This window comes from Festucalex cinctus, chromosome 17 (assembly GCF_051991245.1).
Source record: "Festucalex cinctus isolate MCC-2025b chromosome 17, RoL_Fcin_1.0, whole genome shotgun sequence".
In the NCBI taxonomy this organism is placed as follows: domain Eukaryota; kingdom Metazoa; phylum Chordata; class Actinopteri; order Syngnathiformes; family Syngnathidae; genus Festucalex; species Festucalex cinctus.
The window spans coordinates 10,427,264-10,443,397 of NC_135427.1; the positions used below are offsets into that span (position 1 = coordinate 10,427,264).

A 16,134-nucleotide genomic window follows, 5' to 3' on the forward strand; every position below is an offset into this window, starting at 1 on the left:
TGACCTTGTTTCAATAAGATGCCATGTGAACTTTTCTAGGTTTGGTCCTAATTTATTTTTATGTGCTTGTATGGCCTATGTACAGTTTTCTGGAAATTTAGTGACGTTAATGGAATACATAATCAGAATAATGAAAGTAAGAGATTAACCTCATGATTGATTTATTCACGTAAGATTTTGTATTTTTTTTTCAAGAAGAAGTCTGGTAATTCAATTAATCCATTAGAGAGAGTGTAGAATTTTGGCATTAAAAATATGTTGGAAGTTGGAACCCCGGATCTTCAAGCAGCATCTGTGGTAACGTGTTGACGTCCCTTTTGGATGTGAAGAACATTTATTCAATCACAGGCTGTTTATTGATTTATCTGTAAACAAGTTTGGCTAATGGACACTGATGTTCACCAGATTGAAAGCATCTTTCAATCTAAAATATACACAACAAAGAAAGTGCCAAGTCCGTAAAACACAGCCTTATGTTGTTTATTGATAAGCAACAAACTGTATATATAAAATGGCTTCTTTTGGGCTGTGTGATTTGACATGTCTTTGCTCAATAAAGGTCAACTAAAAATTGGGCAATAGCTTTTATAAAAACACAATTTTGGATGACATTTTACATGGCTAATCTCCTTTCAGTCCATCCGACGTGAGCTCGTACACCATCTACGCCGGCTGGTACTACCTGAACAATCACAACCCACACCAGTCAGCACACCGCATCAACTATGTGGTAATCCCGTCTGGATATGACGAGCCTCGCAGCGGTAAGGATATAGCCCTGGTTCGCCTCGCCAGTCCCCTAACCTGGTCAGATTGGATCCATCCCGTTTGCCTGCCTGCCTCTGGCATCCCGTTTCCTAGCGGCATGCGATGCTCCGTCACCGGCTGGGGGGACATCCGCAATAGCAGTGAGGCTCATTTAATAAATAAGTAATAATACTGCACGTTTTGTCGTTGGAACATACATTCAAGTTCCACATCTGCCTCTCCGCCCAGTCCCGCTGCCAGGGGTGGGGCCTCTGCAGGAGGTGCAGGTGCCAATCATCTCGCAGGATTTGTGTCGTCAGATGTACCAGATAGAGAAAGTGGACATCTTGTACGATATGATCTGTGCCGGCTACCAGGAGGGCGGCAAGGACTCTTGCCAGGTAAAGTTGGATCAGCTCTTTCCGTTTACACCAGTGGGTGTCCAAACTACGGCCCGGGGGCCATTTACGGCCCGCCGTCCCTTTTTCAGTGGCCCGCGACATATGCTAAACATGGCATTTGACTCAGTTCAAATAAAATAAAAAAAATGTTTTCTAGATGGTCAAAGTAAGAAGGGAGGGTATGGAAAAACAGGTGCCATTAAAGGTTATTTTAGTTAAACTAAAACAAAAACTAAAATTCAATAAACAATATTGTTACCAAAATAAAATAAAAACGAAAATGCTTTTTAAAAAACGAAAACTCAAACTACATTTTATATTTACAAAACTAACTATAATTACAGCAAACATCCATCTATCCATTTTCTTGACCACTTAATCCTCACAAGGGTCGCGGGGGTGCTGGAGCCTATCTCAGCTGGCTTTGGGCAGTAGGCGGGGTACACCATGGACTGGTTGTCAGCCAATCGCAGGGCACACGAAGACGAACAACCATCCACACTCACACGCACACCTAAGGACAATTCGGAGCGCCCAATTAACCTGCCATGCATGTCTTTGGAATGTGGGAGTAGTACCCCGAGAAGACCCACGCAGGCACGGGGAGAACATGCAAACTCCACCCAGGAAGGCCAGAGCCTGTAATCGAACCCTAGTCCTCAGTACTGGGAGGCGGATGTGCTAACCACTTCACCAACACCAAAAAGTCCTGGCATATTTATTTTGACTTGTACCCCCACCCTCTCCCATCAGGGCGACTCAGGAGGGCCCCTCGTCTGCCAGATGTTGAACAGGACCTGGGTGCAGGCGGGAGTGGTGAGTTTCGGGCTGGGATGCGCTGAGGTCAACCAGCCAGGCGTGTACGCCAGGCTCACCAGCTACTCCAGTTTCATCAGCGACAACGTACCGGAGATCAGTCTGTACGGCCGAGCTCATCGGCACCGGTTCGAGGGGGCGGCGACGACTCTACTCGGCTGTTTGTCCACCATGCTGGTCCTGAGGTGGCTATAAGTAAGCTTTGACAATACATTTTTGGGGGAGGTAAAACCCGGGCCAAATGAAGAAATTACTTGCAACCTACACGAACATGAAGCAATATGTACCAAGGAATGTAATATAATATATTTCTTTTTTTTTAATTTGCAGTAGTTGAGTGGAATGTGGGTCAAAATGTTTTTCATACATTTGTACTTTTAATGGCAATTTTGAGCTATATTCATGGTGTTTTTGTAATAAATGTGATTCAACACTGAGCCCTATGGCTTGTGGACTAAAAAAAATAATTTTCAAAGAAACTGATATGAAGTTAAAAATATTTAACCCATTGCATGTTTCAAATAGTCATGTTTATATAGAAGGCAAAGAAATATGTGGTGCTTTTTAAAAAAAAAAAAAAAAGAATAATACATCTTTTCTTTAATAGAAAATTTAAATTTTAATAATTTCTTAACATTCACAGGCTGACAGTTGATTTTGTGTTTTTAGGACTAGGAGACCAACGTAAAAATAAACCAAGTAGTAATGCCGTTCATAAAAGTAAAGCTACTTTTAAATTAATTCATTCAGTCAAAACAAAACCTACATTCAAATGTGCACGGGCACGCAGTCAGGCGTCGGGTGGAATGGAATCAGAGAGGATCATGGGAGAGCCGAGCTGGAGCTCCTGCTGCAGCGATTCCAGGTCGGCCGGAGTCATCCGGTGAACCTCGCTCCAATCAGATAAGAGCGAGGCCGACAGCGGGGCTGAGTCGTAACTGGCGGAGGCATTTTTTTAGGTTAATCCTGCAATTTCACCCGAATCCCAAACATTTTCGCGAGTAGCGATTGAGCAAGGATTTGGGAGCTCACCTGTCTCGGTCGCAGTGTTGCAGCTCCGTGAGCGACTGGGTAAGAAGATCATCCAGGTCGAAGCCCACGCCGTAGCCCGCCCCACTGCCTTTCGGGGTAACCGAGAACACCGGCGGCAACACGTCCTCAACCTGAGATGGCAGAACATGCTCATTAAATTGAACTTTGACTTACTGAGCTGCATCCCCCCCTCCCCCCCTTCCAAAGTAAAACACACCTGAGACTTGGAGAGCTGTAGTGTTACTGTGTGGATGTCAGGGGCGACTGAGGGGCTCTGCTCTCCCGTATCTGTGAATCCCAAACTGGGATGTCCCCGCGCGGGGACCCCTAAGATGGGGTTTGGCACCTGTGGCCCCAATTTGTCCCCGCTGGAGGAACACAGCTTCTCCGCGGGCCCGGCGTTGGCTGCCGAGGGCGTGACATGATGGGTGAGGTGATTGTGGCCAGCGATTTCCCCGCTGGCTTCGCTGGTGCTCAGTGCGGCCGGGCCTTTGGTCAAAAAAGTCTCCAGTGGGAGCAGCTGCGTCCGCGAGTCGGCTAAGGCTTGACTTTGCGTCGGGAGAAAGTTCTGCTGTGGCGGCGTCCCGTGCGATTTTGCATGTTGTGATGGCCCACTCTCTAATTGCTGTCCGCTCCAATTAGCGAAGCAGTTGAACCCGCTCGGGCCGCCGCCGCCACTCTCGTCGTGAGGTTTGAGCGTGTTGTTCTTAACAAAGGCTCCGGAGACGGCCATCAGGTCCACACAACCGCTCACAGCAAGGACGATATCTGCTGGTTTCTTCTGGCTCATTGAAAAGAGTAATTGCTGGTTTTTGGTGGCAGGGTGGAGCAAACCGGACTGACTGGCTCGGACTTGAGAGATTAGCTGCTCGTGAGACTGAAACTTTGTTGTTTCCCTTTCAGGTTTGTTGTTGTTGGGTGATCCTTGAGCGTTGTCGCCCACAACAGCATTCACATTAAAGTCTTTATTTTTCCCGCCTTCACTATTCGGCGTGTGGGATTTGTCATTGCGGCTGTCCATCATCTTTGTCCAGCGCTGCAAGAGGCTCTTGTCGTTATCGCTCAGCAGGACCCCGCCCAGCGAGTCGCCGGGCCTCCCCTCTCGTCTCTCTTTCTCCTTCAGTTTCTTCTCCCTCTCCCTGGCTCGTTCCTGCCTCTTCCTCCTCTTCTCCTCACGCTCTCGCTGGCGCTCCTGAGCGGTGACGGGGCGGCGCGACTCTGGGTTGGAAACGGCCGACGATGTTCCTCCTCCTCCAGTGGCCACCTCTATCCCCAGTGCTGCGACACCTCCATCTGGATAGAAATTGTAAAGTTGTTGGAACGCACGCTATACCCATTTCAATGTCACAAACTACTATGTAGCCAAACTTTAGTGTTTTGTGGTCACAAATTAATATTTTGCACGCATATTACACCTGTTTTATGGAAGAGGCTTAGGGCGAGTAAAGAGAAAAGAAAAACGTTTGGCAGGATTCTCACAATTTTAAAGTCAGAATTCTGACTTTACAGTGAGAATGCTAACTTTAAAGTCAGAATAATAGTAGCACTGGAAGTCAGAAGTCTGACTTTAGTTAGCATTGTCACTTTAAAGTCAGAATTCTGAGATTAAAGTGAGAATTCTGCCAACCGTTTCCCCCCCCCCCCCCCCCTTCACTGGCCCTAATCCTCTTTTGTCCTATTTGTGGCCACAATTAAATACAATTTAAAAAAAAAAAAAAAAACACTTTCAAAGGAAGGGGGAGAAACATACCACCTCTGGCTTTATTTCGGAATAAAGCAGCTTTCAGAGCTGCTTTGGTGTCTTCCGATATTGCCCCATCTTTCCTGGGTCCTTCTGAGGCACCCTGGGGAGGCTTCTGGTTTGTCGCCAGGGACTGTGAGAGGCTTTGGGACAGGGACTGAGCTTGGGCAGCTGACAGCGACAGAGAAGGCACGGTACTGTGTAAAGGTGTCATGGAGGACGGAGGCTGGTTCTGGTTGTGCGGAGGCGGCCTTTCCTGCCCTTGGTTGTCCGGCATCGATTCAGCGTCGTGACTGGACACGGGTGTGGTTAAATCGATGGTCTCCGGCTGGCCGCTGTCCGAGTTGGCGCTGGGCATGTCCACGTCGACCGGGCCGCTTTCGCTTTTGGTGAGGCACGGTAAATTGAGAACTTTGTTACATGTGTCCATTTGATTTGTGAACGTCCGGTTCACCTCTGCTGGTCCTCGTTCCTGTGTTGACTCTGTTTCTCTCGTTTGTGAGGATTTTTGGTTCTGTTTGCCATGAATATTTGTGGACGCGCTTAAGCTGGTCGAGGAAACCTGAGCAACGCACTGACTGCTTTGCGTCGCGGCTCCTCCGCCGCCGCCATTCGCCCTCACCAAGGGCCTGAACTGAAGCCTCTGACGTGAGCCCTGCTTGTTCCTATGAAAGTCCTGGATCTCCATCAGAATTTCCTCTTTGATTTGCTCCTTGCTCATCGTAAGCTTGTCAAATTCAAAATCGAACGCCGGCACGCAGATGGGCTCGTCGTCGGGATCGTGGTACTTGGCCAGGTACGGGTGCTCCAGCGCCTGAGTCACGGCGATTCGCTCGCGGGGGTCAAAGCGCAGCATGGACGCAAGCAGGTCCAAAGCCCCGGGCTCAGCTTGCGGGTACAGTTTGGCTAAGGGCACAGCAGACTGGGACGGAAGACTCTGAACGTACGAGCGCACCCTGTCGGCTCTAATAGCACCGATGAGCCCGTTGGGAGGGGTGCCCAACACGGACAGAATCAACTGAAGCTGGTGGACGTAGTGCTTGCCGGGAAAAAGCTGCTTTCGCCCCAACATTTCGGCAAAGATGCAGCCCACGGACCACATGTCGATGGCCAAAGTATAGTGATTCAGCGACAGCAGCAGCTCGGGAGCTCGATACCACCGGGTCGCCACGTATTCGGTCATGAAGGAGTGCGATTCCTCGGGGTGGGAGCTCAGACCCCTGGCCATGCCGAAGTCGCCGATTTTTAGCTCGCAGTTCTCGTTCACCAGCAAGTTGGAGGGCTTGAGGTCCCGGTGGATGACGTTGGCAGAGTGTACGTACTTAAGGCCGCGGAGGAGCTGGTACAGGAAGTAGCGAGTGTGCTCCGGGGTGAGCGCTTGGGCCGAGTGGATGATCTGATGCAAGTCACTCTCCATGAGGTCCAGCACCACATACCTGCAAAAATAAGAAAAATAAGTGACTGAACCAGAGACATTTAAACTAACACTAGAAAGTATAAATTTACAGTGGTTGGAAGTAATAAACTATTTTTTTTTTATGGCATCTGTACATTTTTTTTTCATCTGACTTTTGAAAAAATTTCCATACTTTCTACTCATTACTTCCTCAAAATACCAATTACTTTTTTCTGCCAGTTTTTTTCAGTTGTCATCTGGAGCTAATTTAGCATTTTTTGTTAGCTAGCTCACATTAGCAAACCTATGGAAACATGTTTTGATGTCATAAGGCCAAGCTAACGCTAGCTAGATTTTTCACATTTTTAGTAATAAGCACTATAAACTGTATAAAGTTTATCACTGTGCCAAATTATGAAAGCTGGTACCGGTACTTTATTTGAGGAGAAGAATATTGTTCCTGTCCTATCTGTACTTCTACTTAAGTATGAGCACTTTTGCCACCTCTGCAAATGTACATCCTTGTGCATGTGTGTCAGAATAACAAGAGTACATACACAGACTTGAAGGCTGAGTGAGGAAGGTTAGGCTGCAGGATGTCTTTGATGGCGATGATGTTGTCATGTTTGAAGTGCTTGAGAATTTTCAGTTCCCTCAAGGTGCGCTTGGCGTTTGTGACCACTTCAAAGGCATTGGAGATCTTCTTTATCGCCACCTGCTGGCCTGAGGTACATAATTCACGTGAAAGTGTGAGTACATGATTGCACGCCTATTACAACAACACAAATGTCAATTACCTTGTGGTCAAGTTGAAACCTTGCTGATTTTTAATGAGTGAATTTGTACAGTATACAGATAAATTACATTTTAGAGTTGACTATATGCTACTGATTAATTACCATTTCAAATCAAATAAGCCCTACCATTATCTCGTCTCCTGGCAGATGACACGACGCCATAGGCACCAGTCCCGATGGTTTCAATGACATCGTACTCCTCGCCCACATCAAACTTCACATCTAACGAGTGCTTTTTAAGCAAAGCCAAGTTTTTGGCAGTTGTGCTGGTGTCTGTGCCGCCACTCATCGACTTGACCGCATGCTGGTTGTCGTCGCCTTTTCCAGCAGTCATTCTTTCAGACGCCACGGCCACAGGTTGACAGTTTTGACCATCCCCATGCTCCTCCGATGACATATCTCTGTGGAAAGGAGAGGGACACATTGTGATCACAGGTGAAATATGGATTTGTGGCATCTTTTGTTTGACTTAATTGTTGAGAGATTACATACTGTATATCACATCAAGAAGATTTGTGAGTAAATTGAGACAAAATCATTTCATGATATGTATTGTCACATTTTGGTTTGGTGGTGTGCAGTAAAATGTTCGTAAATGTAAAATAAGTGGGGAAAAACTGCTTTCGAGCGACTCTGCCCTTCTTGGCCACAATAAGCAACTTTGTTCAGTGATAATTGACCGACTGATTGGGTATTCATTTACAGCAGTGAGGGACGCAACTTCACATACAACACGCTCTCAAAACTGAAATCCCCTTGCAAGCATATGAAGTATAACGACAAATAATTATTGTTCTAACTTCCAATTTAATGCCTAGGAACAACCCAGAGATTGAAATATCCTACAGTGCAGTCTCCCCATCTCTCATGGCAGGGGCGTAGCCTAGTAAACGTGAAATAATGTCAATCACTGTCATTTTTAAATCAATATAGTCAATCGATGAGGTGTGTTTGAGCGTCACGGAGCGGTCGTTCACCTCGCGAGCTCACCCACACGTCAGTTAATTGAGCCTTTTAATCCCTCGGTAACATGTCTGTTGTGTCTTGTTTTTGTCTGCCGTTTCCTTGTCTTTGTCTTCTTCTTCAGCGCCTCTTCGCGGCGGTGACCAGCCACCAAGTCACACGACCGCCATCTGTCGGACAAAAAAAAAGTACACCTGCGCTCAAAGCGTCTGCCTGCCTTCGCCCTGTTTTGCGACATGGGCGATTTTATAACTTTAAACTAGAGCAGTACAGCCTGATTTAAAATCGCGTCGCTGTTGCAGCAAATCATCGATAAAGTAGTTGTTTCCTCCTCCCCAAAGAATAGCATCACGTCGAAGGCAGAAGTTGTGCGTGTCTACCTGATGGGTCTCATGCTGGGAAAAAAAACGGGTGGAACTCGCGTGGCATTATGATTGGCTTGTGAGGAGCCAATCAATGTTATGAGACGCTTTGCTTCACTCTCCAATAGGAACAGGAAAGGCGGTAGAACCACGCTCATTCGATAGTTTTATTTCCCCATGTTTTTATTTTACAATTTAATAACAAATAAGTGGTCAAGAAGATGGATGGATGGAACTGTAACTAGTTTGGTTTAGGTAAACCACAACATAAAAGTACAAGTAGATAGGTAATTAAATGTCAATTCAGTAAATTTTCACTCCAATTTATTTCAAAGTAGCACCATATTTGATTACTGTACACTGATATTTTCCAGTACATTTCCAAACAATTATTTTGGATGGTAAAATATTTGTGTAGTTGTGGACACAATTTGTAGCTCACTAAATAAACAGCATTACGCCACTACTGTCCGCTGGTCTGGTTCCAAAATCTGGCAAACCAATGAAAGGAGGGGCCAGCACCCTAGAGCCAATCAATAAGCGAAAAGGCGGGGCTTGAACACCAACAGCCAATCAGCAGGCGAATAACGTGGACGGACACATCCCAGCCCTTTCCAGAACATCATTTATTTTCTTCCCTGCTGTTGAAGGAGAGGACGTCGTTTTGCGTGGATTTAGACATGGCAACAGCAGCAGCAGATGGCATGCCCAAGTGGGAGAGGACAGTGCGCGTGCTTTTGTGCATCTTTGGTTTGTTTTTGTCAGTTTACGCGCTCCACGTGGAATTGTCCCGCGAGCACGACCCCGAGTACAGAGCGATGTGCGACCTGGGAGAGTCTGTCAGCTGCTCCAAAGTTTTCACATCAAGGTAGTGTTTGTTGTTTCTATTGCACTTTGTCTCGTATTGCAAAATAGAATGCGATCACGGGCCAATGTGAGGTTGAATATGTTGGAGGTTTTGCTCAATGGCCTCTTGTGGCCGGAATCCGCCCCCTTTTCAGTGCCACGTTTTACAGCCCCCACTCTCATGGGGGACATTTCACCTAAATTCAAATCATGCGTGGTTCTCTTGTCACCCCCCACCTAAATTCCATAATTAGTATCAGCATATCAGCATAATTTTTGAGGGGAAATGCAAATTGTGAAATGCACGGATGACTTGGATGCTGGTTTGATAGATGTTTATTTTCTTTAACTGTAAAATGTAAGTATGCATATTGTGAATTTTAACTATATGTAAAGCACTGGGTGAGCCCTCTGTGAAAAGTGCAGTAAGCATTTCCACACTAATATTCAGGCATATGTATGAAGCCTGTTCAGATGAGAAGCGAAATGTCCAGTTTGATTTGGTACGTGTTTTTGTCTTTTATTAGATAACATTTACATTTCTTTTAATCACTCCGCTATTGTTAGCTAGCTCACAAGTTATCCATCTAGCTAGCTTGCTGTCTTTTGCTAGGTATCTTTATATAGCTATCCACTAGCTTCCTATGTATACAATATATCTATATATTTTTTTAAATATGTGTATTCATTTATCTTTTTACAGATGGGGACGTGGTTTTGGCTTGGTCCAGTTCTTTGTTGCCCAAGATAGCCCTCTGAACCAGCCTAACAGTGTTCTTGGAATCATATTTTACACTCTGCAGCTTGGCCTGGGTTAGTTTGCCTTCTCCAAATGACAGAGTACCGATATCGTGTGTGGTTGTAAGCAACAACAAAAAGCGGAAAGCGGAATGTTGGTCGGCATTCCAGTTGAATTCAGTGCCCAATAGTTTGTGTAGAAATGAATGTTGTGCTTTTTTTTTTTGCTCCTCTTGGCATGCATTTAAAAAAAAAAAAAAAAAAAAACCTGAAAATTACTTCGAGTGTTTGTTTTTGTCACAGGTCTTTCCCTGTCCAAAAAGGCCGCTCTGTTCTTGGTGCTTTCCTCTTGGGTGTCAGTGGCCGGCTCGCTCTACCTCGCCTCGATTCTGGCTTTTGTCCTGGGAGATTTCTGTATGGTGTGCGTGTCAACGTACATCGTCAACTTTGCCTTGCTCTACACCAACCTCAAGCGAAGAAGTGCAGTTGAAGGGAAGAAAGAGAAGTCAGGATAATATTCATTCCCAAAAAAAAGTGTTACATTCCACACCTTTTGCTCTCTCTCCTGGCCCAAAGTAACATCACTGGTGTTACTGCCTTGTTTACTCCTGCTGAGACTTTTTACAAAAAAACAGGATTCATCCCACTTTTCCAGTAACCTATCCTCCTAGATTTGATTATACAGTGTTGAAGAAATAAAGTTGATGGATGTTATTTTGTTTTGTGTGAATTAAACAATACTCAAAACCAATCTTACAAATCACATCATAAGATTAAACGAAACGAGAATTACACCAAAACACTTATTCACTTTTTTCTTGTGCAAACTAATCTCAGCTGCTGAAAAAACGTTTGCGTTATTTTTTTCTGTTTTTGTAATACCCTAAAATGCCACAAGATGGCGACAAAGCCCTGAAGGTGGCGTTGACGTCAAGCAGCGACTCACTTTTACGCATAAAGGGGAGGAGTTAAAATTAGGAAGTTTTGATATTGTCTTTTATTTGGTTTTTGAAATTGAAAAACGAAGTTTCCAATGTTCAAAACGAAATGGGAATAATTGTTGACTTGTAAAGTGGCAACCATATTGTGAATCGAACCATACTTGATGAATGGAAACTTTGTTCATTCACAGGGGAAATTTACTCACCAATAACGAATTTTTGGCATAGTGTTACACCTGTACTGATTACATATACTGTATGTGTGACCCCACTGTTAAAATTGTCCTTTTGAGGGCAACCATACTATATTTATGTAGTAGGATGAGTTGGAAACAAGTTTGAAATCTAGCGTGTAAAGTACAAGATGTGCTGCTAATCCACACACTGAGATGAAAGCAGCGCCAATAATTATGAGGCACTTAACGAAGATTTATCGCCAGAATGCACCCAAGCAAGTTTTTGTGTGTCGGCGGGGGGGGGAGGATAATTTTTTCAAAACTGATGTTTCGTGTGTGTTTAATTCTGTATTTTTTTTCTGTTTATATACTGCCATATTCATCCCAAACAAACTTAAGGTACAACAACTAGTAGTACACTACAAGGAAACTATATACTGTACCTCAATAATGGTCACTTTTCAGGTAACCCCAAAACGGCTTGTTTTAACATTATATCATCATTTAGAATATGTTGGTACACAAAAATGACCTTATATGAAATATGATGCAAATAAATGTAATATGTTTTACGTTATGAGCATAGGTGTGTTAAATATAACTTCTACTTTGTTGTATTTGTGTCTAGACTGACTTGGCGGGCGGGATCAAATACTCTCATGGCTCCATAGCTTCCCCACCATTGTGTTAAAAAAATGCAAATGCCCCCAAACGAAAGTCTGACATTCTTAAACACACCTTGACTTGGTGGAAAACGAACTTGGAGAGGTCTGTCTGCATTTTCTTCCCAGCTATATATTATTTTTTTTCTTACACAAAACCGGTTGCTTCCTCACATGCAATTTGCACATCAGCGTTGTTGTTTTCATTGTGAGGCCGAGGCAATGACAACCATAATAGGTGGATAGAAAAAAAAAAAAAGGCAAAATGTGAAGCGAAACTGTGATTCCAGAGTCCTTGTGAAACTAATTCAAGTGTATTTGCATATGATTGCAAGTATTCAATGGTTATTTTATTTGTGGATGTGTTTATATATTTATTGAGCTAAAACACTAGCCACTGACCCATTTAGCTAGGTCGCTAGCTACTGTATGCCTAGGCCACACCATGAAAATAAAATTTCTCCAAATGTAGTTTAGATTTTTTTTTGTCAGCCATGGGCCTCTTATGTAATTAAAGGCTATACAAGTCATTTTAACTTGACTTTAGAGTGCCTCATTGTCACGGCATTGAAAAACCCCACAGAAAAATCCAGAAGAATGTAGAGGGAGAATAAATAAATAAAAACAAAAGTCCAACTTGACAGCCAACGTTGTCCACTGAGCTCGGTGCTGGTGTGGCAACTTTAGAGTGCCTCATTGTTGGCTGTGAGTGTACGCACATCAGTGGATAGAAGGCGTAAGGTTTGTAAATGTGCAGATACGATTGGGTGGGGCTGTGGAAACTTTATTGACATGTCAAGTCAACGATCACAATTTTCAAATAGCCTAAAGGATGCACATTTATCCTTGACAGAAAATGTTGCTTGTCAACTCAAGTATTTGCAGTATTTACGTCAAGCATTTGGCTATTCAAAGTAAGGTAAGTGATGGAAAATCGTGTCATCGCAGGGTGGGGTGTGTATGTGGGAAGGGCTCACCTCATAGCATAGATGTCGACTGAAGATGACTTACAGTGAACATGAAAGATTTGAACATTCTCACAATGGCGTGGCGGGAATGGCTCAACATCATCGCTCTGCTCAGCTTTTTAACTGCAAGTAAGTCGCACTAAAATTTTCTACTTGTGCATGCTGGAATGTTTCGAACATTAACAAGTCACTTAAAATATGATCTGTTCATGCTTTGGATGATTTTGTGTCATTTGTGTATAGACAAACATAATGTAGTGTCAATGGTAAATGAGTGATCATTTGTACAACTTTTTTTAAGCAGCTTTTGTATAAGGGCTATAAATTCATTTTTAGTATATATAAAATATTTTATGTATATATGAAATATTTGGAAATTCAGATTTCGATGTATACTCAAGTAGGCTACATGGAAATTATTTTTCACTTTTGAGAGGTTTTAAAAATAAATTTTGCGTATAACTTTATTGTGGTTTATTCTCGGTATTATTCTTGACAAAGTAATATACTGTTGTGACTTTAAATTTCTGTATTTATTATATATTATACAGTTCATGTGTGAATGTTTTTAATGATCAAAATATAGGTTTGAAAAAAAGTGGAAATGATTAACTGAAATATGTTTAATATTTTTCAGAAAATTAAGTCATGAATTGTAGTGTGTGTTAAGCTATTTAATGTCAACTAACTAAATTTGAACAAGGGTTGATTTCCATGTGTTTATATTTCCCCAGACTCACATGCTCAGCTAGATGGTACGTTTGGATTCTAAATATAAATATTTGTTTGAATGAATCAACATTCTCCTCATGAATTTATCATAACCTCTCTTCCGTAGCGTGCGGTAGACCGTCACTGAACACAAAGATCGTTGGTGGTGGAGTTGCTCAAGAAGGAAGTTGGCCCTGGCAGGCAAGTCTACAGAGTTTGGGCATCCATGTTTGTGCTGGGTCCCTCATAAACAAAGAGTGGGTATTGTCTGCTGCCCACTATTTCTCCAAGTAGGTCATTCTAAAATAAAACATTTTTCTGTATTTCTTCTATTTTGACCATCTAACACTTGGCAATTTCTTTGCAGCACGAGTACCTCTGGGTGGGAAATTTCTCTCGGTCGTCAGAACTTGCAAGGAAACAACCCGAATGAAGTGACCAGAACTGTTGATGCCATCATTTTGCATCCAGACTTTGACATTTTCAGCTTGGATAATGACATCGCTCTGCTCAGACTCTCCTCACCAGTCACATTCTCAGACTACATAAGACCTGTGTGTCTGGCTGCCAATACCAGTGTGATCAATAATGGCACTGACAGTTGGGTCACCGGTTGGGCAACAGTCCAGGAAGGAGGTGGGAAAGTGAACTTTCAAAAACACGGAACATTGGAATATAATGTGGATTATACCTAATATGCTGCAATTTTCTTCTTTAGAGCCCCTTCCTTTCCCTGCAACGTTACAAGAAGTGGAAGTTCCAGTTTTGGGAAACAGACAGTGTAGCTGCCTAATCGGAGCGGGTTTAGTCACAGACAATATGATCTGTTCTGGTTTTCTAGAGGGAGGGATAGACGCTTGTCAGGTTGATTACTTATCATTTCCTACTTGATTTTTTTAAGGTAAAACTTGGATGGGCCAAAAATTCCTCTTTACATCCTCAGGGGGACGCAGGAGGTCCAATGGTGAGTGAGCAGGATTCGATCTGGATCCAGTCTGGAATCATCAGTTTTGGACTTGGCTGTTCTCAGCCAAATAGCCCGGGGGTTTATGTAAGAGTGTCCCGCTACCAGTCCTGGATCAACTCCCACATCAGGTCTGATCAACCAGGCTTTGTGCAGTTCAACTCCATTGGGCTGGATGCTGATAGCAACTACACTTGTCCTGGTCTACCTCCTTCTGCTAACGAAGGACTGGCTACAACCACAGATCTGGTGCCCATCCTGTCAAGTGCTGAATGTGCGTCACAATCACCATAGCATTGTCGATATACATTCCCATGATGAAACCTGGAGTTTTAGTAATGAGATGGTATGTTTGCAGTGTGTGGTATATCATCACGGAGAAACAAGATAATTGGAGGAGATGTTGTTTCAGAAGGAAGTTGGCCCTGGCAAGCTAGCGTGCAGAGTTTTGGTAGCCATGTTTGTGGTGGTACTCTCATAAACGAAGAGTGGGTACTGACTGCTGCCCATTGCTTTACCAGGTGGGTCACCCAGCATGAAAAGATACACATTTCTTCTCATTTGACCATCTAATCTTTGGCATTCTCTCCATAGCACAAGTACTGTTGGTTGGTCAGTTTCTCTTGGTCGTAGGAACCTGGAGGGCATCGAACCAAACGAAGTGACCAGGAGTGTCGACACAATCATTTTGCATCCATTTTTTGACAATTTAATTTTTAACAATGACATTGCGCTGCTCAGACTCTCCTCTGTGGTCGAGTTCAACGCCTACGTCAGACCTGTTTGTCTAGCAGCCAATAGCAGCATGTTTAACAATGGAACTGATAGCTGGGTCACCGGTTGGGGATCAATCCGGGAAGGAGGTAAGGGACTTCTTACACAGGAGTATAATACATTCCAAATATAAAGAAATCATAATCGTATTTGTTGACTGCACCTCAGATATTTTCACTGTACCTTTTAGTGCCTCTCCCCTCCCCTAAAACGTTACAACAAGTGGGAGTCCCAGTTGTGGGAAACAAACAATGTACATGCCTAATTGGAGCAGGTTTAGTCACAGATAATATGATCTGTGCTGGTTTTCTAGAAGGAGGGAAAGATGCTTGTCAGGTAGACTACTTTTCATATCCTACTTGGTTTTTAAATGTTAAAAGATGTTTTGACAGACACTTTCGTTCCACACCCTCAGGGAGATTCAGGAAGTCCAATGGTGAGTCAGCAGGATTCTATCTGGATCCAGTCTGGAATTGTCAGTTATGGATATGGCTGTGGTCGAGCAAATAATCCAGGGGTTTATACAAGAGTGTCCATCTACCAGTCCTGGATCAACTCCCACATCAGCTCTGATAAGCCGGGCTTTGTGCAGTTCAACTCCAGTGGGCCTGATGCTGATAGCAACTACACTTGTCCTCTACATCGTGCTGATGTGCCCAGTGCTGAATGTGGGGTTCACTATTACCATGTCGCTTACAACATATATTCCATGTAGAGTTTTATGACAAGAAGTTTTGTTACTGTGCTTTCTTCACTGATTTCCAGAAGGTGGCCAATTTCATACCAACACTTTGATAGTACTCACGTTTGGAAGCATTCAAGTTTTTAACGTAAATTCACAAAAACACTATATTGTACTCAACTATACTCCTTGCAGAGTTGGCAAATCCAGGTCCAGAAAGTAATGTCCCTGCCATAGTTTGGCTTCAGTCACAGGTGCTTCTACTCAACGGGCGGGTAACTGCGCTCCCGGAGATCTAGCTAAGGATCTAGCTAGCTAGCACCTGGCGCTAAAGGCAAACCGTGGCAGGGTTTTTAGATTCCGGACAGATTTGCCACCTTTGCCACCTTGATGGAAACAGATTTTTTTCCTTAAAAA

The 16,134-nt window shown here is 43.7% G+C and overlaps 4 protein-coding genes across 5 annotated transcripts in view; 3 read left to right on the forward strand and 1 right to left on the reverse strand.

The window, feature by feature from the left end:
• Positions 1-2,401, forward strand: part of LOC144004619 (serine protease 27) — an 18,494-nt gene extending 16,093 nt beyond the window's left edge. Inside the window, exons 9-11 of the mRNA XM_077501956.1 lie at positions 637-908; positions 997-1,148; positions 1,902-2,401. Coding sequence (XP_077358082.1) covers positions 637-908; positions 997-1,148; positions 1,902-2,159 — 682 coding nt within the window. The 3' untranslated portion in view covers positions 2,160-2,401. The remainder of the gene's footprint in view (positions 1-636; positions 909-996; positions 1,149-1,901) is intronic.
• Positions 2,402-2,535: 134 nt separating this feature from the next.
• mapk7 (mitogen-activated protein kinase 7) lies at positions 2,536-8,283 on the reverse strand. 2 transcript variants are annotated; one of them, XM_077501933.1, is made up of 7 exons: positions 7,921-8,283; positions 7,057-7,331; positions 6,691-6,856; positions 4,747-6,173; positions 3,214-4,289; positions 2,997-3,127; positions 2,536-2,902 (listed from the first exon to the last, which is right to left on the reverse strand). In XM_077501933.1, the coding sequence occupies exons 2-7, from the start codon at positions 7,325-7,327 to the stop codon at positions 2,755-2,757; spliced, it is 3,219 nt and encodes a 1,072-aa protein (XP_077358059.1). In that variant the 5' UTR covers positions 7,328-7,331; positions 7,921-8,283; the 3' UTR covers positions 2,536-2,754. The 2 variants fall into 2 exon arrangements, with proteins under 2 accessions (XP_077358059.1, XP_077358058.1); XM_077501932.1 differs by having other exon boundaries at positions 7,908-8,283.
• A 354-nt stretch (positions 8,284-8,637) lies between these two features.
• Positions 8,638-10,553, forward strand: vkorc1 (vitamin K epoxide reductase complex, subunit 1). The gene is made up of 3 exons (XM_077501964.1): positions 8,638-9,123; positions 9,805-9,914; positions 10,143-10,553. Exons 1-3 carry the CDS (start codon positions 8,936-8,938, stop codon positions 10,352-10,354), a joined length of 510 nt encoding a protein of 169 aa, XP_077358090.1. The 5' UTR covers positions 8,638-8,935; the 3' UTR covers positions 10,355-10,553.
• A 2,107-nt stretch (positions 10,554-12,660) lies between these two features.
• Positions 12,661-15,750, forward strand: LOC144005337 (transmembrane protease serine 9-like). The gene is made up of 10 exons (XM_077503461.1): positions 12,661-12,715; positions 13,321-13,341; positions 13,425-13,587; positions 13,665-13,933; positions 14,016-14,161; positions 14,241-14,535; positions 14,620-14,782; positions 14,856-15,124; positions 15,226-15,371; positions 15,451-15,750. Exons 1-10 carry the CDS (start codon positions 12,661-12,663, stop codon positions 15,748-15,750), a joined length of 1,827 nt encoding a protein of 608 aa, XP_077359587.1.
• Positions 15,751-16,134: the final 384 nt, after the last annotated feature.

What these genes read in the sequence shown, in the direction of transcription:
- mapk7 (XM_077501933.1), bottom strand. Translation starts at nt 7,327, where the DNA reads ATGTCATCGGAGGAGCATGGGGATGGTCAAAACTGTCAACCTGTGGCC. An exon ending in CACTCAGCCTTCAAGTCTGT is followed by an intron (nt 6,174 to 6,690) that starts GTATGTACTCTT and finishes TTATTTTTGCAG; the next exon opens with GTATGTGGTGCTGGACCTCA. An exon ending in CCGAAATAAAGCCAGAGGTG is followed by an intron (nt 4,290 to 4,746) that starts GTATGTTTCTCC and finishes ATTTCTATCCAG; the next exon opens with ATGGAGGTGTCGCAGCACTG.
- vkorc1 (XM_077501964.1), top strand. Translation starts at nt 8,936, where the DNA reads ATGGCAACAGCAGCAGCAGATGGCATGCCCAAGTGGGAGAGGACAGTG. An exon ending in TCCAAAGTTTTCACATCAAG is followed by an intron (nt 9,124 to 9,804) that starts GTAGTGTTTGTT and finishes ATCTTTTTACAG; the next exon opens with ATGGGGACGTGGTTTTGGCT. An exon ending in CACTCTGCAGCTTGGCCTGG is followed by an intron (nt 9,915 to 10,142) that starts GTTAGTTTGCCT and finishes TTTTTGTCACAG; the next exon opens with GTCTTTCCCTGTCCAAAAAG.
- LOC144005337 (XM_077503461.1), top strand. Translation starts at nt 12,661, where the DNA reads ATGGCGTGGCGGGAATGGCTCAACATCATCGCTCTGCTCAGCTTTTTA. An exon ending in GCTGCCCACTATTTCTCCAA is followed by an intron (nt 13,588 to 13,664) that starts GTAGGTCATTCT and finishes ATTTCTTTGCAG; the next exon opens with CACGAGTACCTCTGGGTGGG. An exon ending in CATCCTGTCAAGTGCTGAAT is followed by an intron (nt 14,536 to 14,619) that starts GTGCGTCACAAT and finishes GTATGTTTGCAG; the next exon opens with TGTGTGGTATATCATCACGG.